We start from the raw sequence: 22,861 nt of genomic DNA, 5'->3' as shown, positions 1-22,861 counted from the left end.
GCACATGGCCTTAGGTGTGTCGGGGAAAAGGGTTCAGAAATGCTCATTCTGCCCACAGGCTGTACGCACTGGCGTTGTGCAGTTCTGCGTGGGCTCAGCAGCACTTCTACTCTGAGACACGTTCGGTCCAGGCAGGCAGGCTGGATGCAGAGCCAGTGATGCTGAAGGGATGGACATGGAAGGAACTGGAAAGACAGTGCATCCCCTCGGGGATGGGGCGGACCACCTGCCTCCACCATGGCCAACCTTGACCAGCAAACAAGACAAAACACAGGAGAGCCATCTGAATACACATCTGCCTTATATCAGTAGGTCAGCAATTAATTTATGAAATTATGTAGTAAAATTACAAATTTGGGGGGGGGAATACTCAGCTCTGCAGGAAGGCCTGATCTCCAGAGCTACCAGCCTCTCCAAGAGCATGTGGTCAAACACGTCCCACAGCAAACCCAACCCTGTGCTCCGGGAGCAGCGCTGCTCTGCTGTCATGCCCAGGAAAGAGTTTCCAAACCAGGAAAATAATTGCTCTTGGAGCCCTCTGTCACCAGGAAGGAGCAGGCCAGCTCCAGAAGGTGACAGGGAGGTGCTGAGCCCTGCTGGCACAAGGAGGCTGACCCTGCAGCTCTGGGGCCATAGCGTGCAGCAGCAGCTGGAGGACTCGCCTGATCTCCAGCATCTGTGATGGTGCTTTGGTGGGAATTCGATGCTTTCCTGGCCGCAGGAGCAACCTCCAGGGTTTCCCAGGGTTGGAGGTCTGACCCGTGGCTAAGCCAGCACACGTTACGATGCCTGGAATGCTTGCCCCACAAAACAAGATCATGCATTTGAGGTGTGAGAGAATTGCTCTGATTATATTAGGTCAAACCTTCAGAACCATTTCAGTGACTCTGGAACCCAAGTCACACTTCTTGAAAAACATTTTCCCATAATATGCAATGCAAATGTTAGAGCCAAGGTCCTGGTATGGCTTGCTTGCTCTGGAAGGAGGAGGAAAGATACTCAGACTGGAAATTCCAGATAACCAAGCTGGATGCACTCCCAAAACGTTTTCCAGGAGGGAAAACATCTTTCTTCCAAAGCAGTGCTACAAGCTTGAAATAAATGCACAGAACATTAGATAAAGACAGAGATAAAAATAGGCCCGTTATTAAATACCTCTTTAATGAGGTTCATCCTTCTAAACAGTCACAGGAAGGTTATTAACATTATAGCAGAAAATATAGCATGCTTACACGTAAAAACCATTGCAAGATATTCCTCATCACCCAGCACACATTTCAGCATCTCTCAGCAGCTTGCGTGCTCACAGCATCCCTGGCTTAGCAGAAAGAAGATAAGAGAGAGGAATGAGAGATATCTTCTCTGGGAAACAGTCTCTCTTCTTTCAAAGCATTTTTTCCCCTCCAAACAATGTAAATTTAACCATGTGAATGATTCCCACTACTTATGTCTACTACTGCACAGCTGATATACTTATTCCCTTTGTTAATGCTACACCTACATTACAATAACACCAATCAGAGAACCATTAAAGCTAAGTTTGAAAATATTTTGAAAAATGGAGCCTAACTTCCTCCTGCTGCACAAAAAAAGCCACCTGAATCTTAAAACACCTCCATCCCCTGGTTTATAACTGCTCCAAATTAACCCGTAAGACACTGCGGAGCATGGAGTCATAAACGCAGCGAGCAGGAGGCACGGTTTGTCTCATGTGAAAATGCATCATTACACCCCTGTTTCAGTTATGCCCAACATCCAAGCCCACGGCTATGTGTTAGAGGAGCTGCAAACTTTTACCTCGGCTCCTCAGAAGCGTAATTAGTTTTTGGCAGTATATGCATCACTGCAGAAGACTTTTATAACCACCTTGTTTAATGAAACCAGTAACACCACAGCCAGTAAGGGACAGCATTCATGCCAGCACACTGAAAACCCACCTCAGCCCCACTCTGCTCCTAAACCTGAGCAAGCTGAGTGATAGATTTAAAGATTTTTCTCACCAACACCAGTGATGCCAGGATACTGGCAGCTCTTGAAATGACAGAAAACAAGAGAAATTTTATCTGGATTGGGGCGGGGGGAGTGGAACTGCCTCCCAGTTCATTTCACAAATGCTGAACCTGATACCCTCATGGACATGCTGGGAAAACAACGGCTGCAAAACCTCCCAGGTCACAGAGAAGCAGATAGAAAACACAGGGGATAACCCTATGGGCTGGACCAGTACCTGGCCATGCTGAACGTGCCCCACCGAGCAGCACCTTGCCACCCATCCCGCCACCCTGAGCTGTGCTGGGGCTGGGCACAGCCACCAACCCGTGCCATTTCGCTTAATTAAAACCTGCAAGTTAAGTGTACTGACACACAGCAGTCTGTCCCTGCCCAGTTCCCAGACACGGTTTAGTACCAGGAGCTACATAGTTCTGAGGTCTCATGTTATTAAAATTAAAATATATAGTTACAGATACACACTGCATTTACAACACGCTACAAAACAGATAATCAAAACTGCATTACTACACTTGTCATATTAGAGAAGCAAAGTGTTATTTATAAAGTGGGAGTCTTTTTTTTTTATTATTATTATTATTTTAACGTGCATGCTCAGTTACTGGCCTATAAGTTTCTGTTATTTGCTACGGGTTTGCATTCCTTAGCATGAATGACAATGGCTCCGCAGCTCTGTCCTCTCCTGGAAAAGGTCAGCTTTGTGCCTAAGGACCCAGCTCACTAACGTTCATGATGTTTCACGAGTGTTTCAACTACACAGGTCCGACGCTACAACGCTCCCAGCAGCACCTACACTGGCATCCCGTCGGGGTGCTGGCGGCAGCTCCCAGCAGCTCCAGCGCTGGGAACGGGCAGCCCACAGCAGCAGCTGGGACGCCAGCCTGCTCCCACGCAGCGCTGCCTTGCCCTTGTCGGCACACTGAAGAGATGGCTTGACAAGGACCAGGTGTGCATCCCCGGCGGGTGCCCTCTGACTCCCCAGCTCAGGGAACCTGTCGGTAAAGAAAATCCAAGCAGATAATGCAGAGCACGGCTGGAGATAGGTAACAGCACTGCCCTCATCTGCGCAGCTGAGCCGGAGGGAAAGACACTCGTACAGACAGTATCTCCACATCCAAAAGCTGGCATCCTTCAAACACTCCCTACTCCAACAGGGCTTTGAGATCCCTCCTGTTGGCACGATGTCCAAGTGTCTCTCGAGCCGTCCCAGTCCTGCCCTCTTACCAACAGGCAGAGAAACACTGTTATCCCTCTTACATGGATCAGGATTAAGGCACAGAAAACGGACACGTCTGCCCTCCAGTGCCCCACACCAGAGCCAGAAGTGGCACTGGGAGCTTCAGCCCTGCCACTTTTGCCAGAGAAGACTTCCAGTGTAAGGACAAATTAGGTACCAGCCAGTGTTAGGGAGACCACGCATCCTGTGATACGAAGGTGAGAAGTCGAGGAAAGCCCACGAGGACGGCAAAGCCGAGAGAGCATGAAAGTGTGTGGTAATAAAAAGGAGGACAAGCATGAGATACATTTAAGCTATTAAAAGCCTTGTATGCAAGAGGTCAGATGGGTAACAAGCAGAGCGAGAGCTACCAGCGGCCATAACTCTACCTCCAAGCAGTGAATATTTGCAATTGCTCTCAAGACTGCCTGGGCTCTCCTACCTGCTGTAACCACCCTGCACCTCCTCTGTTGCTAGCCAGAGAAGATTGTAACAACTACACATTTGAGATTTTTCCCCTCTGCACATCAGTAACAAGTTATTTTATCAAAAAACCTGGAAAAGAAGCATTTCATGTGGCATAAATGAGGTTTTTAAAATCCCATTTGCCTTTCCTCTTCATGCAAATCTGTGCTAATCTGATGAGGCTTCTATTTCCAGGATTACACACGTCAAGTTTTGCAAAAATGAGCATACCCTGGTGGTTTAATGCTGTATTTCACAGCCCTCTCTTGACCGTGCTGACATAAATATTTCAGAAACCTGCACACAGCTGTATGAGTTAGGTCTAGGTCACTGAGAAGCCAATGGTTTGGACAGATTCATTAATTCAGCAAAGCAATTAGCAGGAGCCAGTGCAGCTCAGGACATCCCGGCGAACAGCAGGCAAGACGCACACTGACAAGGTGTAAGGAAATCCTCGCCAGCCCATCCCCCCCACGGGCTGCGGGACAGGCTGGCACAGGACTGTGGAGCCAAAGGGATCCCTCCTGCCATTACCTCCTCCTCCCAGCTTTATAAACCTCTTCTTGGCTTACAGCAGTGCTGGCTCATCCACCCACCGAAACCCCGCAGAAGACAAAGACTGGCAATGAAACCGCACCAAGTTATTCCTCATCCTCAGTCCTGCTCTTTCCAAAACCACAGCAAGTCCTTCAAAGCAGCTTCCGAAACCGTCTCCCCAACGTGAACGCTTTCTTTGAGGGCTATGCTTCCATACATGTAAAACCTCGTTTGTGCAGCAAATGAGACCTAAAACAAGGATGAACAGCAAAGATAGCTACTGATGGAGAAAGCTGCAGCCATGGATATTTAAATGCTAAGTAATGTATCATCAGCTCCCCGCTGAACCTAAGATGGTTTCATCTTCGCAGAAGCAGCAACAACAGCATGCTCACATCAACTTCGCTCTGGCAGTTTGATCAACAGCAGCAGTTCATGGCTTCTTATTCTTTAACTGCAATATAATTAGGCACTTAGGAAAATGACTCTGAACAGTACAAACACTATAGAGTAACTGCAGGTATCAGCCCTGAGCTCTGCAAGCCCCAAGTTTAACCACAGATGAAGGTACAGGCCAGCCAAGCTCCTGTAACGCATGCTCTGCCTGGCAGAGCACTGAGACATGCTCCCCGAACCTGAGAGAGATCCAATGCTGCAACATTTCCATCACCAGTGCCGGATTCTGCTCTGTTTCTCTGGTCTGCAGGGAGCTGCTCTGGACCAAAGGAAGCCTTTCTGTGCCCCACCGTTGGCTCCTCTCACACGGAAAGCATGCAGAGTAGACTGTAAATATTTTGATGTTTCAGGCAGATGAGGTTCTCGCTTGGTCCATCTGGATTTGGAAACTGGACACATTGCTTCCCAATGTCAAACTGCCAGCTGAGAAACCTGCCAGCGAGTTTCTGCAGGAAAGTGCTGCTGCCCCAGAGGTGGACAGAACCTCTCTGCAGAGGCACTGCACAGCCCAGGCTCCCCACTGTGCTGGTTGCAGCTGAGGAGAGGATTAACTCCCTCTTCCTTTCCCAGCTAAACCCTTGCCCCTCACATCCTTTTTCTTAATCCTCACAGCAATAACTTCCCAGAGGAGCCACTTCTGACCGTAACGTCAGGTGGAAAATCTGCTGGTCAGTGTTATGACTAGATGGTCAATGCAATCCAACTTTCAATCATCATCAAGAATGCTAAACAGAGGAAAACAAGGTGCCCCAGATAACAAAAGTAGGTAATTCCCAAGAAATTAAGTATTCATGTGCTTTAGGATGTTGAGTGGTCATTTGGTGATTTGAGGTCACCTGGAAATGTGGAAGAAGTGGTTTTATATACAGAATCCCCAAGAAAACTGCAAATCATCAACACTATCCAATCCTTCCATTCATCTCTGTCATCCCAAAGACTAAGGATCAGCCTTCAGTTGCTGTAACTATCAGGCAAGATCACCTTGAAAAGTGGTAGGGTGTTTCTGTGTGCTGACAGACTCACCTCCACGCACTTGGCAGAGCTTAATGTAAGCAGCAACAAAAGCAAATCACTTCTGCTATGTTTCTCCAGAGAGCTTCCAACTCACAGGGGTACTATCACCTGGTAAAAGGGCATTCAGAAAGGAGAAAGACATCGGAGGAAGCATAACTTCAAAAAATTCCGTGTCTGTGGTGGAACAGTGACCTGACCATGAAAAGTGATCCGACCATAGCTGTGAACACTCAGAGGACACTGCAGTCCCAGCCATTAAAACCCAAGTTTCTACGGATGCCAACCAAGAACAGAATAAGAATCCCTGCAGATGCCTTCATTGTTTCTGCAGATGATACCAAAAAAAAGTAAAATAATAGAGGTGTTAGAAGACCTTCCAAGGCGTGTGCGCCCTTTCTGTCCAAACCAGCAATGCCTAACAAAGTGTTAAAGGACTTTGTGAAGTTTCACCAACCTTTCCACGGCCTGTCAGCTTCCCAACTGGCTGGCAGAAAAGACAACTGATCTCCTTGCTTCCAGATTACAGGCGGCAGAGCTCTTAAGGTAACTGCCTCTCTGTGTTTGCATCCAGCTACCTCCAGCAGCTTGAAGCATGCTCAAAGTGCAAGAAAGCACTTGATCAAAATCCAGCTCACATTGTAGGCAGCGAGGGAACAACCACACAAAGCAGCATTACATACACAATAACAATTGAATTTGGTGGAGGGATTTGACAGGTTACAGGTTGATGACACTGCTGCAGTCTCAGTGGAAACACAGTTTGATGCAATTAGCAACAGGGAACTATGAAAACAGCAGAGCAAAACTGGAAATACATGTATAAAAGATGAGCAACTGCAGGACTGGACAGAAGCATAGAAATCCTGTGTTGAGCTCAGAGCAGGAACAAGATGAGACAGGAATGCAAAGGGGGGGAAACACTGAGCTCCCTTCCACTATTCAAAACCGAAGATCCAGATTTTAAAACATTTCCTTCCCCAGGAGAGACCATCCCTGGAAGGTGGCGTGCAGGCATCCTGGAGAGGCAGCCAGCAGGAAGCAAATGACCGTGCACTGCGCTGCGCTTCTCACTGGCCCGCGCTGAGACACACCAGCCAGGCGAGTCGGGACCCTGCTCGGCTACGAGCGAGCAAAATCACACCAGAAAACATCGGAAGATGCAGAACCACCAGACCAGACACACTGCCAATGCACACGCCTCTGCTAAAGGACCAAAAGGCATATCCTTTGTGCAGCCACTTCCCTCGTCCCTCCCCTGCAGGGCCCTGTCAAACCCTTCGGGTCAGAGGCTGCAGGGATGGGCTCAGGGTGGCAGCAAGTGGCCCAGCCTTGTTTCGGGTAACACACATGCTAGAAGTGCGAGTCACAGTCCATGCACGAGATTTTGCTTCAGAGAAATGCACAGCAGACAAAAAGCCAGGCTGGCAGGGGGAGGCCAAGGAAGACTCCTCTTTCTGACATGTCTCTGCTCAAATCGGCACGCACACCTGAAACAAGGATGCGCAGCGGCTAGGCAATGAGGCAGGCCACCATTTAAGCCTTTTTCCAGAGCACCTGAAATTCTTCTCCTCTATGAATGCTGACAAGCTCCCCACTTCCACAGACCCTTTGCTGCACATGCCCATGGTGCAATTGCTACAAAAATAAAGCGGAACAAGACACTTAAGTGATGCAGAAGGTGCTACTGAACAAAACCGGCAACGATGTTTATAATGACTGCAAGTATATACACATTCTGCTTCAGCAAGGGTGGTGGGGAACTGCCAGTCTGAATACTGAGCAGGGACACTACACGCCTTCCATACATAATGGTACAAAAATGGAATACAAGTATATACTGCAGCTTTGTGAAATTTAGGGGCTTTTGCTAGACATTTACGTTACACGAAGATTTACATTTGGAAAAGTTGTTCTGCTATATCTCGCAGAAATTCCAAGACAAATGGATCCCATATTTATTCATTCAATGATAATACTGCACACAGGATAAAGCTCTTAAATTCAGGGCTCTTTATAAAAAGTAATTACTACTTAGTTCACCTTTCTTAGGTGGGAAGGTATTACGCCTGCATATACAGGAGGACACCAAAGTACAAATGGATCAAATACCTTGTTCAAGACCCCAGAGGCAAGCTTACTGATCATCCTAATTGCTGAAATACGTATGCATACGTGCATCTGCACATGTGTGTTTAAATGGGCTTATCCTCCCCAGAGCCTAGTGCACAGGTTTTTGCAGTGAAGTCAGCCTGCTCAGTTGGTGTTTTCTCACCATACGTGTCCCACAGACGTCTAACAAAAGATACCAACCCAAAAAAAGGGAAGAGATTATTTTTTTTGTGGGATGTATGGATAGGGATAAAAGCTGGATTTCAAACAGCCAAGGAACAGAAAACCCATTGTGAGAGAGCTGCATAGTGTTACATTGATGGTTCTTAATCAGATTGCCACTGTGCAGCATTTCACCAGCCCACAGCGGAGCACAGCAGACCTGGGATACTGCATGCCAACAAACGTTATAAAATCTGTCCCTTGACAAGTGCACAAAGAGAAAAAAGGCTTCTGAGCTAGTGACAAAGACACATCACCACCTGCAATGTGACTGGCAGCCCACTCGGACCTGCTCCAGTGAACTGCAAGCACTTCAGCAACCGCTCCTGTTGCTGGCCGGTTTGGTGATGGTGTCCTGTCCCTGTACTGGGTCACTGAGTCCGTACCTCTTTGTCTGAACACCAGGAAAAGAATACATTGTCATGGGAACAAACAGGTATTTTGAGTTTCTGCCAGGCTGCTGTCAGTGCTGTCAGGTGGGGTTTCAGAGGGATGCTATAATTAGTCATCAGCATGTTACCTGGACGGATGGTTTGCCACTGATGTGTGGGGTAAAACACTTCCAGGTCTTCAGGATCAGCATCGTCTTCTGTTATCGGCTCTTTCCCACTGTCATCTTTTATGTCGCTCTCTTCTATTTTTGTAAGGGCAAACTCCTTTTGGATAGAAGAGATTCAGCTCATTAGCAATTGCATCTGGGTAATTTAGTGCCGGCTGAGAATACAAAATTTTTTCCCTCGCCAGCAGATTTTTTTTTTTTGACATCCGAGATTCTTTCCACATGGTTAAATTTAGATTTAAAGTATATTAAAGGTTAAACATGCATAACTAGCATGACATTTGTGCTGAACAAAGCAACGCAGCTTATTTCCTATTCCAGTGCAGGCTGCAGGTTTTAAACAAGCTTTCGCAGAGCCTCACCTATATTACAGCCAGAACCAGGAGCCCTGACTATTACTAGGGTTGTGTAACGTTCTAAGACCCTGTTTTCCCTTGTTTAAAAATATGTCAAAGTTTTAACTTGTTCAGCTGAAGTCTTCCACACGAGTGGAACGCCTCAAGCGTTGTTGTGGTTTGTTTGTTTGTGGGTTTTTTTTTCTCTTAAATGCATTTATTTCAGGCTTGGAGAAGATTTCAGCTAAAATAGTTCAGCTATTTCCAAAATAGGACACAGGGAAAACACACCGAATTGCCCACACAATAAAAACGCGAGCATCCTTTTCTCCACCCATTCCCAGTGTCCTCCAAGTCTTTTAAAACAATGAGGCAGCAATTTAATCACCACCTACTCTGCAAGTGCAGCACACGAATGGCAGAGGTGTGGTAGATCAGCTAGCATGAGTGGTATGACATTACGCAAAGGAAAAAATGAGGATTAAAAGCAGGAAAAAAAAAATCCTTGCTGCAAGGGAAACCTCGCTGTTCACTGGAAAGTCTCCCTAAGGAGCTGGTGGGAGTCATGTAAAACTGCAACAGATAAAATTATTGGGAGTGCATAGTAAGTAACGACCTCGTACTATCACACACCAAGCTATTAATGGCTCAGGAAGAAGGTCTTTGCTATTCTGGTTTTCGCAGGAGCAGATAAGCTAGTCTAGGCTAATCATCCAGACAGCTCAGTTTCTGTTGCAGGGAATATTATCAGCTTCTAACATCGCCCAGAACACCACCAGTGAACAATTTCAAATAACCAGCCTATAGGGAAAGATTACTCCTAATTGTTGGCAATTAGAATAAGAGTTACAGCTCACTTCATGAAGCGTTTTGATATTAACCCTCACCACACCTTCACAAGGAAAAAAAAAGTCAGTGAAGAGGTTAACTGGAAATTTTAGGCCATGTTCTGCCTTCACTTCTTCCACTTCTTGGAAAAAATGCATGCATATTTTCTGGAAGAATCTGGGTGCTTTGCATATAAATATCCATTATTCAGGCTAGGAGAGCATTTCTGAGCAAAAGAAATGTCAGCCTGAGCAAAACATGTACAAGTAGCAACAACAGTGGTAACATATGAAGATGGTTGATAAACCTATAAAATGTTTTTATTTTATCTGTCAAAAGGGATTGACATTTCGGAAATGCATGGGAAAACAGAGCTTAGCTCCTCCTTTCGCTTAGTGCATCAGAGACTTGAAATTGTTAAAATTATGACAAATGGTTAAAGCTCAGTAATGATCATAAACATAAAAAGCCAAGTTCTGCAGACAAAAATCAATGTTAACATTTTCTGAGCCAGAACTCAACAGGACTAAAAATAAATGAGTCCGAGCAGTTATTACTTAGCTTATTTACACTGCTATATTATTATCCAAGAGGGACTTAACGATACAGGCTATTGTAAATTTACCAACAGGCCTCAGAATGTCGTATCTGTTGAAACACGTAATGGAGATATCTGATGTTTACCGGCTCTGCTTAAGAGAAGTGCCGTGGTCTAAACATTTGGTAAGAATAAAAAGATGTGACTTGGTTCGTTTAAATGTCACTGCCCCTGCTCGGCCCACGGTTGCTTTGCAATACCCCATTTTCATTAGTATCTCTGACAAAAATGGGCAACAACACACAAACAATTCTTCATTTACGCAGAAATTAGGTAAAATCCTTTTCAGTTTGATTTCATAATTAAAATAGTAGAAAGAAACATGTTTTCTGAAGACCAATGGACATTTCCTTAAAGACAAAAAGCCTCCTTGCTTTATCAGTCTGAAATCAACTGCAATAAGCTGAAAAGCCTCAGCAAGGAAGGGGTGGTCTGTTTGCAATAAAGGAGGGATGTGACCACCGTGGAGCCATCGTAGGGGGAGTGCAGGAGAAGGTGACGGGACAGTTAACCACCCATCGCATTAATCCTGTCTGAAGCTCAGTGTCAGGCTGCCTGCCAGTTCCAGCACGTATCACTGAGTGGCTGTCCCAGTGCTTGTGCTCTTTCTCCAGTCTCCCTCCCTAAAATAAAGACAAATTATCTGATCATTAAATGATTCCAGGTGGGCCCAAGGCACTGGCCTACAGTGCTTATACTGTAACCTGTCCCTTGTATTTGCTCTGGCTAACAGCACAGCTCCCAGACAGCGGCGTCACAGCCAACAGGCCAAGCTGCAATGCAAAGGCAGGAGCTAGTGTCCAGCAACATGGGGTCCAGCGATCCTCTATCGTCCCAGTATCGATGGGGGACCCTCTGTTTTAAGCCACAGCATGAATTAAACTAAAAAAACCACCACTCTCTACTGCTTGAGATTCCTCAAGGAAGCTTTCCAGGTCTACTAATCTAGCAGGACCTGGCACCTGGGGCTCAGCAGCCACATCCAAACCAGGGGAGTTCCGCACACTTGGCAAGCGCAGAGGGGCAGACAGCATCCACAGAATTCCTTCTGCCTCCTGCCACAGGGCCAGCGTGCAGCCACTTTGAATACAAAAAGTGGCACCCAGCAAACGAGAGCTGCCTGAGTTGCACTGTTGCACACCCTCTGGACTGAGCATATTCTGGATTTCCTGGGGTGAGGCAAGCCATGTGAAGGAAGAAGCCCTCTGAAACATCATTATTGAAGACCCACTGTTGAGGAGAGGCATTTCACCAACCGCTTCAACACCCTGTTTAATTGATCCCTCCCACAGAGGGACCAGGTAAGGCTGTCACCCCAGGAGAGACACCGGTGGCTGGACAGCCCTTTGTGACCATGGCTGCTCTGGCTGAGAGGAACACTTACAGGAACTCTGTCGCTTAGGCTTGACCAGGAAAACACCGCAGAAACCACCAAGACCAGCAGGTTGACTTTGGCAGCAGCAGAGAGGAGATGAGCCCAGTGAGACATTGCCACCAGCCTGAAATGCAAAGGAAAACAAAACCAGCAATATTTTAGTCCACATTTTCACAGGTTTCAGCACCCTTTACACGACATTTTGCAACGCAGCATGGGTTCAGGGGTGCGACACCGCAGGAAACTGAACACCTTGAGGTGTTAGTGCATGGGTCTAATTGGGGGCAGCCAACAGCAAGGGGCCAATTTTACTGCTAATGGAGTTTATGACAAGTAACATAGCTTATATTGACCTCACGCAGGCTTACATGTCTCCTGGAAAATAAGAAGAGACCTGCAAGTCTTGTTTAAAATCACTGCGTTACTGCCATGGACGGGAAAAATAAAAATCAGTGCAATCCTGGGAAGGCTTTTTATGCCTGTGCCTCATTTTAAGTACAGAAGTAGCTGCGTTAGTTCAAATTAAACAAAACTACCATCCGCCAAAGGATCAGGGGTTTATCTAAATCCATATGTAGGTTTTTCTTGAGGAAAACAACATTTTGCAGAGGTCAACAAGGTTTGCTTGGTGGTTTCTACAGCACAAGGCTCTCCCCGCTGCTCAGAACGCCAGCTCACCCAACCTGCGAGCCCAGGAATGGGCTCTGCCCATGCCTGCAGCGGACCACGAAGCAGCCTCGTGGCACACAGCCCCCCCGACCGACCACAGACCGCTGACTGAACAAGAGAGGGGGGGAAAAGAAGGGTCCTGCTCTTGTGGCTGCCAGTCACCCTGAAACAGAGCTCGTAGCCCCACTGCTACGTGTGTAACCACGCTCACACATACGAGCGTCCCCACCGCCTCGCCACACAAGGCTTTAAATCCACCCACAGCGCTCAGCGCGCTGCTTCTCACGCTGGGGTAGGGAACAGAGCAGCCTGCCAGCACACAGGCTGGAGAAGTATTTCCTTTGATTGGCTCTAAATTTACACGCTGCTAAATTAAACTAAATGAGGTCTTTTGGAAGAAGATGGGACTGATTAGTTCCGTTCAAACACTCCTTCATTACTCATCCCTCCATCAAGTCTGCTCCTACTCCTATCCAGGTTTAAAAGAATTTCCTCCCATACATGCAGTCCTAAATATCTTGCTTTCTGTCTTTGTTGTCCGTCAGGATGGCCCATCAGATCACAGATTTTTTCCTTCCTTGAAGCAACCATCTTCCATTCCACAAAGCAGAAAATATGCTCACAGGCGCACCCAGTACTAAGTCCTCCCACCGAAGGACCTCTGCCCGCAAAAGACTTCAGGAACACGGAGGGAGTGGAGTCCTCCCCTTCCACCCCTTTACTGCTATCTTGTCTCCCCACTCTGTTACGTTACTTCTTCCTCTTCCTGCTTGGTTTTTGCTTTAGCCAAGAAAAGAAAATAAAAGGCAAAACACCACATCATGCTGGTCAGTGGCCGACATCTAGGAAAAAGCGGCAGAGCAGGGAGCACAAAGAGAATACACCTAATGCACTTCTGCATCTTCCAAAAACTCCTGACCCAGGCTCTCCCTGAACAGCAGCCTCTGCCTTTGAGCTCAAATCCAGATCAGCTGGATTTCTGTTCTTCCTGTTAATTGCTTTTGGAGCAGATCTGGACTTCTGACACCCACAGCACCCCTCAGCAATGAGTTCTCCTGCTCAATTCCCACCACGCATGGAAATTTCACCTTGCATTTCTGGCCTGGTACTTGATATGCTCCTTCAATGTCTCTTCTTTTCTAAAGGGTCAAAGAACCACCTCAAGGACCCACAAGCCCTTCTTAAACTACAACTGGCATAGCAAAGGTCTCCATTTTCAGAAGACAGGCAAAGACAACCTGTGGCCAAAGCCTCCATTCTCTCTTGGGACACCACCAAGCACAACCAGGCTACAACCAACACCCAGGTTCCTGAGCTGGAAAGCCCAGAGCAGAATTCACAGGCTCAAACTCCATCTGCTCCCTGACTACCTACATGCCCTTCTGCCTGATGCCACAGTCAGGACTTCAGTCTCAGACTGACCATGACACACAGTTCCCCTCAGCTCAAGTCAGAACAAACTGCTGCTTTTTACACAGGATACAGGGTTTTGGTTCTTTATTTTAGTTATAAAACAAGCAGCAGCACTGGGATAATGAAAAATAGATGTATCCCTAAAACTTTACCTGCAAGCCTGGAAATAAAAAGAAAAGAAGAAGAAAAAGAAATTCAACAAAGCAGTGGCTGAAAGAAAACGCGCACTCCCATAAAAATAGAGCTCACGTGTACTGAGAAGGCTGGTAGCAAATGACAGTACAGCCTCTTCAAAGCCTACAACCTCATGCCTGCCTGGAAGATGACATCTGCACAACAATTAGCAGTTTGCTTAGGTCCCAGGTAGGCAGGAGGAGCTAACATGTGAAACACGGGGGTTTGAAGCTCCTGGAGAGAAGCCTGCACAGGCTGACATCTCGTTACAAGACAGACGTATGCAGAGGGCATGAGAGGATTTCCAAACCAAATGTTCTGTGGATACAATGCATTTTTAGAAAAAAAACTCTGCAGCTTGCAAAGCAGAAAGGGTAGCAACTGTGACCCTACCTGCATAGGGAGCGTGTGCTCTGAGTCAAGGACATCATTTTGGGATCCAGCAGCACCCACGTACAGCAGCAGCTGGTCAGCACCAGAACCACAAACCCCCCTTGTGCAGGGTGAAGTGGGGTTTTTTTCCCCCAATCACCCTCTTTTGTCAAAGAAAATCAGGTACTAGGAAAAGAGCAAAGGGTCTGACTCACAGAAGCCTCTGTTGCTGGCAGCAGTCCTCCTGTCAGAGCAGGCAATATTCTCAGCTTTGCAGCACTGGAGGTTGTGCTCCGAGGCTCCAGAAAACTCCATCTGCACCAGCGGCCACAGAAACAGCAGTGCTGCCATTATGTTCTCTATTAGCAGGGATATTTTTACTGATTTTAGTAGCTATGCATCAGCAAGTGCCACACAGCCCTGTGAACGCGGTTGCCGTAGTCACAGGTGACAGTTCAAAGCAAGGCAGCGCGAGGAACATATTTCATTAATGCCTTCTGCTGCTGGGAACGCACCACGCTTTCATGTCCTAACTCAAAGCCCATGCTGCGCACACTGTGCCACTCCAATAAATCCATCTGAAGCCTCATCTGAATTCTGATCTGCTGCTCCAGGAGAGCACATGGACATCCCAGAGAGCTCCCCAGCCCCCTTGCCAGTCTCTGGTTTTACAGCCAACTGGAAGCAGTAACAATAAGATAAACCTTGTTCTCACCTAGGGATCGACAGAGCAGTGCAGCCTTGCAAAGTTGTCTTCAAATTTACTAGCTCAGGGTGAGTATCTGCCCAGCCACCCTTCATCGAGATGGCCGGTGGTAACAAAAGCACCACCAGCAGGTTGTGTGTCTATAAACACAAGTAACTCACAAAGCTCCGTTTGCTGAGCACAGGGCAGCACTGGAGAACAATCAAAGACATCAAGGAACACAGCACAAGCACCCCTTCAGCTGTGGCACCAAGTGGCACCAAGACCTCCAAGCACTCACAACCTCTTACGCTGAAGCCAGTTTGATGGGCAATAACAGTTAAGGAAACTGTTTGAAAGATAGATGTGTAAATTGGGATGTCTGATTGAAGAGGTGCACTCAGGACGCATACTGCAATCAGTGTCAAGCCAAGATCCCTGTTCAAACACAATGTCGTTTTAATGACACTGGCATCTATGGCTGAGACTAGCATGACATCCTAAGTGATGTGCAATGCAACAGAGGAAGAGAAGGAAATTTAGCTGACCTGACCTGAAATTTTCTTCCTCTGAGCAATAGGGTCCCTGGGTCTATAATGAGCACCTGGGTTTGCTGGCTTGCTACTGAAGAGCAGAGCAGTGTCAGTCAGATGCCCTGGGAATGTCCTGTGGCTGGGAGTCCCTCCTCCACTGCCTGCTGCTACACCAACAGGAGAAAGAGGAGGTTTTAATCTGAAATTCTGCCTGTATGTAAGAGAGGAAACAGCTGGTGGGCAAACGGAGGATTACTAGGAGGCCACAGGACACTCTGCCCTTCCCCGTTCATTGCAGTCAGGTCTGCACAACCCTCTGCTTTCAAAGAGATGAGCAGGACCAATCTGCAAACACAATCATCTTCTTCCCAGAAGCACAGAGACACAAAGGCTCCTGTTAAGTACAAACCAAGCTAAGAGAAGCCAGCCTAGAAATACTCGTGTTTTGGTGGGCACAAGCCCAGGTGACTTAGCAGGTCTCTATCCTGAAGACCTGCCACAGCTCCCCCTGCCCTGACAGTACGTGGACATTGCACCATGGCTTCTGTCATGAAGCACAGGATTCCTTGGATTTCCTCGAGAAACTGGAGCCACAAGACGACAACTTGCCCATATTAAAAACTCAATGGCTCTCATAAGAGAATGGCACAGGTCCTGTCCTGCCAAACATGTTTACCTGGAGATGGTTACCTGCAGTACACTTTAATGTGGAGGATCCCGCAGGAAGATGCGAGTCAATGGGCAGGATGCTGCACGAACCAGACTGAGCTACCAAACCTTGCATGATGTGAGCATTCCCTACTGCCTTCAGTAAGAACAAGACTTTTGAGTCTCTGACACAAATTTTCCCCCCTTAAAAGCCACCTTCATCTTCTTTTCATGCTGCTTCTTCCCCAAGACAAGGCCTAGCAATTAATTGCACTTGTCCTAGCTGCAGCACCCAGATGAACTGCTGTGGTTCTGCATGGCTGATGGACAAGCAGCCAGGAGGCACAGGAACATCCTGCTCCATGCACCCGTCTTGAGCTCCCTCCTGCCAGGCAGGTCCTGATCAGCAACATTTCCAAAAGGATGCAGGAGTGAATTTTCCCCTTCATTAAAGCCAATATTAAAACTACAAAGATCGTGGGAGAGACCTGAATACACTTGACTGATCAAAGAAATGGATTTGAATGAAAACTAATAATAAAACCAGAATAAAATAATAATAATGAACCTATCTATCACCATATGCAAAGCAGGAGAAGAGCCTTGAATGGCAAAACTAAACATAACAAGGAGCTTCCTTCAGGGACTGAGGCAATGCTCCCAGTGGAGCCCCGGTTTGTTTGTTCTCGAGCCCCCCAGGACAAACCGGGCAGGAACAGACTTCTCTGGGTACAGACCCTCCACACCGGGCTGGTGCAGGCTCCACAGAGCTTTCTTTGAGGTCTGATGTTGCATCCACTTCTGCCATGCTCGGCATGCTCCCAGCAGCCCTGCTCCTCCTGTTGTTTTGTTATTAGGAAGGCACACTCATGCCTCCAGCGAGTATCCCCAGCTCCATGCAGGAGCCCACCACACTAAGAGCCCCCAACCCCTGCCAAAGGGTCCCACCCCAGCACAAAGCCCTACACTCATGGGTGAAAGACAAGACAGCAAGCACCACTTGTTTGCAAACACCCTCAAGCTACCAACATTTCAGTAGAGAGAGCACAGCTGCAATACAGACCGTCCCATTGATGCCGCTTATGAAATTGCTTAAAATATTTATTCTCCTTGCTTGCTCCTCATCATTTACTCCTACCAGGACTCTGCTCTGGTGTGTTAAAAACACTCCTACACAAGGGAAAAAGTTGTGGGAACACCTTCCCGTATTTGGCTGCCTACGGAGAACCCACACACCAATGAAGCCACGCTTTTAGGTTTACAGGAATAAATCACGGCTCGAGCTCTGCTGGCTCGGTACAGCCTGCCCCCAAGAAGCAGGTCCTGCTCTGACCTGCAGCAGAAGCACCGCTCTGAAATTGGACCAGTGCACAGGGAGAAATTTTGACACAGGGCAGTAGGGATGGGGAGGGAGGAAAAGGGTAACCATGGCAGAAACACCTGCTGGCAGCGCCTGGCATCTACTGTGCAATCATGCAATTTTTATAACCGCCACTAACAAATAATAACAATAAATATTAATAACCCCTACAGGCTACTTTCTTAGCCACCAGCTAACAGCAGCCCCTCTAACACAGCTGATCTATGATACCACCTAACGTTGGTCTTTCCTACAAGCACTGCTGGGTGCCGATGCCAGCGAGAGCTGAGCACAGATGTATCGGGCGACAGGGGACAGCGCAGCAGTGCCCGGGCACGGCGTGGGCAGCTCTCGGCACCTGGCAGCTTCGCTGGCACTGTCGTGGCTCTGCGCAGGGGCGAGGAGTGGGCTGTTGCGGGTTGTTCGTGGGTAAAGCCAACATCGCCCCTTCCACCCGACCACAGGAACTCCGACCCTGTTGTTTATACAAACAGCCTTGCACAGTTTAACATTAAACATCGTTTAGTCTATCAATTAGATTTACTTAATGGGTTTCTTCAGAAACCAGCACTCACAGAAAACGGTGCTCTCCAGAGGGCAAGAGCAGAGCTTTACACTTCAGTGGTTTGAAGTCGGAGCAAGGCTGCCGTCACCCTCTCCACCCACTCGTTAGCCGGGATGGCAGAAGGGGCCGCTCTCCACCGTGGCTCAGCAAGAACCCCGATCCCAGGGGCTGCACGGCACATCCCGGCAGTCTTCAGACCTCCCTGCCAGAGAGCCCTGGGTCCAGGATGGGGGGATGTTCTGCTCCGCTCAGGATGCTGTGTACCAAAGCACAGCATGCCTCAGAGATCAGAGGACTGAATTCATCATTTATTATTTATAAAAAAATGCATCTACCTGAATTTCTGGCAGCTGATCTCACAGGGCTCCACGACTGCCTGTACACAACACCCTCGCTCCACAAAGCTTCGGGGCTAGCAAGCACATTCAAGTCCGTACCAGAGCACAGGGGCTGAGTTGCACCAATTTAGGATTTGCCTGGAGATAACACATGTGCAGGGACCTTCAGGTCAAACTTTCTGAAAGCTGCCACGCTGCCTGACCTCAACCACGTGAAACAGCTTTCCCCTTCCTCACCACCTCACACCCCAGCTGAAAACGTCTTTCCTCCTGCCCGTACCTACTCCCTTCTCCTGGCTGCAGCTTCCCACGCACATACAACTGCGTGGTATTTCCCCCCATGTGTCTATCGTTTCCACCAGCCCCTATCCGCACGCTGACACCCTGGCTCAGGCTAGCCCAGGAATCTGCCAGTGCTCAGCAAATCTCTTTTACCCGCTCCGCTTCCACAAGCTTGGAGAATCCGACAGAAGCGCAGGTGCCCACCACGCCAGCCCGGCCACAGGGCACCCCAACGTCCCGCTGAGCTGGGCCCGCAGAGCCAGAGGTTTAACTGATGTACCCCCAGCCCCTCTGGAAAAAGCTTTTTGTATTTTCCAAGTTCTGGCTGTTCCTCCTGTTGTTTGTCTCCCATCAAATACCAACCTCCTTCCCCTGTCAGGTGCCAGTCTCTTTCTGTATAAAGGGACTCAATTAACAGGTTAAAAAACCATGCAAAATTCAGGCTCGGTCTTAAGAGAAATCCAGCGCTGATGTATCGGGCACACAACACCCACAGCAGCACCTGCACCACGCCACCTGCCCCAGCGTAAGTACCTATCCCCTATGGCTGTAACTCAGCCTGTCCCCGGCCCAGACCCTCACTCCCAGCTCCAGCTCAGCCCAGAGGTTTCCCATCAGGATTCCCATGAGGATTCCCATCTCTCCCTTATCACCCATCACCCCCTGCCGCAGCCTTATGGAGCACCTGGCGCAGAGATAACGTGACACCGGGCAAGCCAAGGGCTCCTCCAGCAGCCCTATTGATCTGCCAGAAACAGTGAGATGCGACGTTTATGAAAAACACATCTTCTCACCTCTCTGCAGTGCACCAAGCAACGCCGACAGCCCTTACCTGACGTGACACCCCACGGGTACAGGTCACAGCAGGGAGCAGCACAGTACACAGGCAGCAATATGGCTCGCCCACTGCGTGCTCCGGCTACGCGGCCAGGCTCAACACGGTGTGGGAGCCCACCAGATTAATTGCACAGGGTGCCTGGCCAGATGCCCAGCTCAGGACCTCACCTGCAAGCGAACTGGGCTCCCCCCACACTTCCAGTTTTGTAACAAGCTCCCAGTTGAAAAGGCCGCTGGGATCTGCCTCCTGGGCCAAATCCACCCAGGAGCTGCCAGATCAGCCACCAGCAGCAAAACCCAGAATAAAGCCCCAAAAGGCCAATCCTAAACCCTCTCCTGAAGGGGAATAAGGGGCTCTCTAGGGATGAACATAACCTACTCCAAGCCGGCTCGCTCGGGACCACTCCTGGCTTTGCCCTGAATCCCTGCGTGAATCCAGACAAGCCATTCCTCATGCTGGGGCTCAGCTGCTCCACTTCTAACACAGACACCACGGTTATAACCAAGGGAATTGCAGGGCTCCTTCCACTAAGGTCTGCAGCGATATCTTGACATGCCTGGATGAAAGGCATTATCCAAGTTTGTTTATTTTTTTCACTGCATTAGTACTTTTAAAGTGGTCTCAGGGGATGCCTTCCTTAAGCAATTAAATAAGCCCTGGGACAGTAATGAGCACGAGGAAAGAACTGAGAGACTACCAGTACAATCATCCAGAAGCAACTCTCATGATGATTCCCATTCTTCTACCCAGGCATTTCCCACCAAAATTAAAAAGCGAGTCTTGATCCCTGAGCATAAGAGCCTCCCCAGCCCAAAGCCAAAGCAGAAGCCAGCCAGGAGCAGGCAGCATTCGTTCAGCAGGTTTTGTCCTAAGGAAAGTTAAAACAGCAAAGAGCTCCAAGGGCTGCAAATGCACTGACATGGGAAGCTGAAAGAGAACATCACTCCTCTCTCCTATTCTTCATCATCTGCCACCCTTACTTTGGGGAATGTTGGGGGGTTTTTTTGCCTTTTAGAGCTACTTTAGATGTTACTTGTAGCAATGTACAGAAAAAGCAGTTTGAAATGTGACAGTTCAGCATCCTTTTAATTAAAAAAATCCCTCAGGCACCACAGAATTGCTCCAGCCAAGCACAGGCACTGGACAATACACATCTTTCCTCAGGGGTAGATGCAAGCCCAAGTCCTCCAGCAAAGGTGAAGGTTTCACAGACCCCTCTGGAGGCCCAACTGCCATTCTTAGATGGCCCAGAACATCTGCAGGGGCTGTGACCTTCCTGCTGTCGTCCTGCCTCTTGCCTCATCAGCCTCCGCTAAGTAGAGCTTTGATCCCCCGAGTGACTCCCAGTTCAGAAACTTCTTTTCTTTTGCTGCCTAGACATGAAAGATGCTGCGCTGGAGTTCCTTAGCATCTCAGTTTCAGATGGGCAGACTTTGATGCTGCACAGAGCGCCCATCTCTGCAATTCGTCTGGTCTCTTCAAAGAGCAGCAGAGCCACAGCTTGTGATCTGTGCAAAAGAGCGTTTTCCTTGGGGAAGAAAAGTCATGCTGCCGCTGATCACCACCTTGTCATGGCAGAACAAGTTGTTTCGGTGCTTCAAAGAGCTCCTCAACCTTAAATCCTTATGACATGGTGACAAATCAGGGAACTGGCCTCTGCATGTCTCACGAATCCTAGCAGAGGTTATGAAACAGCATTTCTGTGAATGCCTCAGCCACCACGGGACCCTGCACGTGCCACCAGAGTCGCGCTTGAGGGCCGCAGCGTCTGCATGGCTCCTCTCCGCAGGGAAGGCTCCAGCAACCGCTTCGCTACGGACATTTGAACTGCAAGCCTGGGCCACAGAGCTGTGCGCAATGAAGGCTCGTGGAGAGACTCCAAGTATTACACCTTCCAAGCAGTAGGACTGCTCCCGGTCCACAGGTCCCTCCTGAGCACCACGCCTGTGCTCAGAGCCGCGGGGTTCCCTCAGGAGCAGTACCTTGGCTACATCCCGCTGCCCCTCAGCCACAGCAAAGGCAGGCTCCAGCAGCCCAGGCTACACCGGACAAGGAAGAGAACAGAGATGCAACCAGAAGTAAGTGGGTTTCTTCCACGATTTTCTCTTCCAAGGGATGACGACCGTGTTTGTAACCTCAGCACCTTCCAGTCCAGAAAGACAAGACTCAACTCAGTTTCTCATTTGGACCAACAGCATGAGACCCAGTCATTTAAAAGAAACATCCTTTTGTTAAAGAATACCCCATAAAGAGCCATTTTGTGGACTGGCGTATCTCAGCAGCTGAGCAGCACCAGTACACGAAGGGGCCTTCCTTTGGCAGTCCTGGCTGTGACCACATCTGCTGCCTCTGTGAACCCCACACAACGCACCCAACCCCTGGGAAGCAGCAGCCAAAGGATACAGTGATTGTCGCTCTCTGTTTCTTGGTCTTTGCTGCACAGCTTTGCAAAGCCAAGGAGAACTCTCCAAATCTCCGTGCCTGCTGTAAAGGCTAACAGTAGGCTGTTAGCCACTCACACTCTTCAAGCTGTGACGGAAGATGGATCTGCAGCACCTTTCTCTCTGCTGCGAGACAGAAAGAACATCTTGAGCAGCTTCCTCTACATCCTGGTGGTGCCACAGCCTCATCTTGCCACATCAGGTGGGGAGACGGCAAATCCATCACAGGACTGCCAGGTCACATTTGTATGGAGGGCCTACTTCCATGAAGACCACAGACCTCAGCTGTCCCCTCCTGCAAGCAGATTTTATCACACGATGGACAAACTATTCTGCAGAGCTTCTACATCAGCTGCCATCTAAATAAAGCTGCCACGTGAATCACGGCTGTTTCACTGACAGCCTCCACAGCGACTTCCAGTGACCGCAGACATCACACATTGAGACAAGTTTTGGCACCAACCCTGGTCCAGGGAGTGAGAAATCTCAGCGCACCCAGAACCAGACTGAGACAGTTGCTCACATGTAGAAGGGTTTGCAGCACCAGCATCAGGCCGCATATTTTTTCCGAGGCAAGGACCCTGTCATTTATGCATTAAATGGCACATTTATTCTGCTATTCAGGAAGAAATAATAATTACAGTGGCCTCCAGCTCTTTCAGTCTGTACTTAAAGAGCAAAAAAGGACAAAAGCAAACAGTGCTTCCACAAAAATCTCTGAACTGGCTTTTAGTTGCTGGACAAAAGCAGGACAGCTGATGAACCACTTCCCCTATTGTCCTGTCTAATTTATATTTCATAACAACAGCCAGGCACTGC

General features: G+C 48.4%; 1 protein-coding gene across 9 annotated transcripts in view; it reads right to left on the bottom strand.

Annotated features, from left to right (window-relative positions):
* Positions 1-22,861, bottom strand: part of SIL1 (SIL1 nucleotide exchange factor) — a 97,081-nt gene that overhangs the window by 62,592 nt on the left and 11,628 nt on the right. For 8 of the 9 annotated variants that reach the window (XM_080398315.1, XM_080398319.1, XM_080398313.1 and 5 more), the window contains 2 exons: positions 11,734-11,848; positions 8,550-8,685 (listed from right to left, as the gene is read on the bottom strand). In XM_080398315.1, coding sequence (XP_080254441.1) covers positions 8,550-8,685; positions 11,734-11,838 — 241 coding nt within the window. In that variant the 5' untranslated portion in view covers positions 11,839-11,848. Of the gene's footprint in view, positions 1-8,549; positions 8,686-11,733; positions 11,849-14,567; positions 14,668-22,861 lie in introns of all 9 variants that reach the window. The other variant, XM_080398317.1, reaches the window with a different exon arrangement.

This window comes from Falco punctatus (genome assembly GCF_963210335.1).
Source record: "Falco punctatus genome assembly, chromosome: 8".
NCBI lineage: Eukaryota > Metazoa > Chordata > Aves > Falconiformes > Falconidae > Falco > Falco punctatus.
This window is presented reverse-complemented; position numbering and strand designations above follow the sequence as displayed.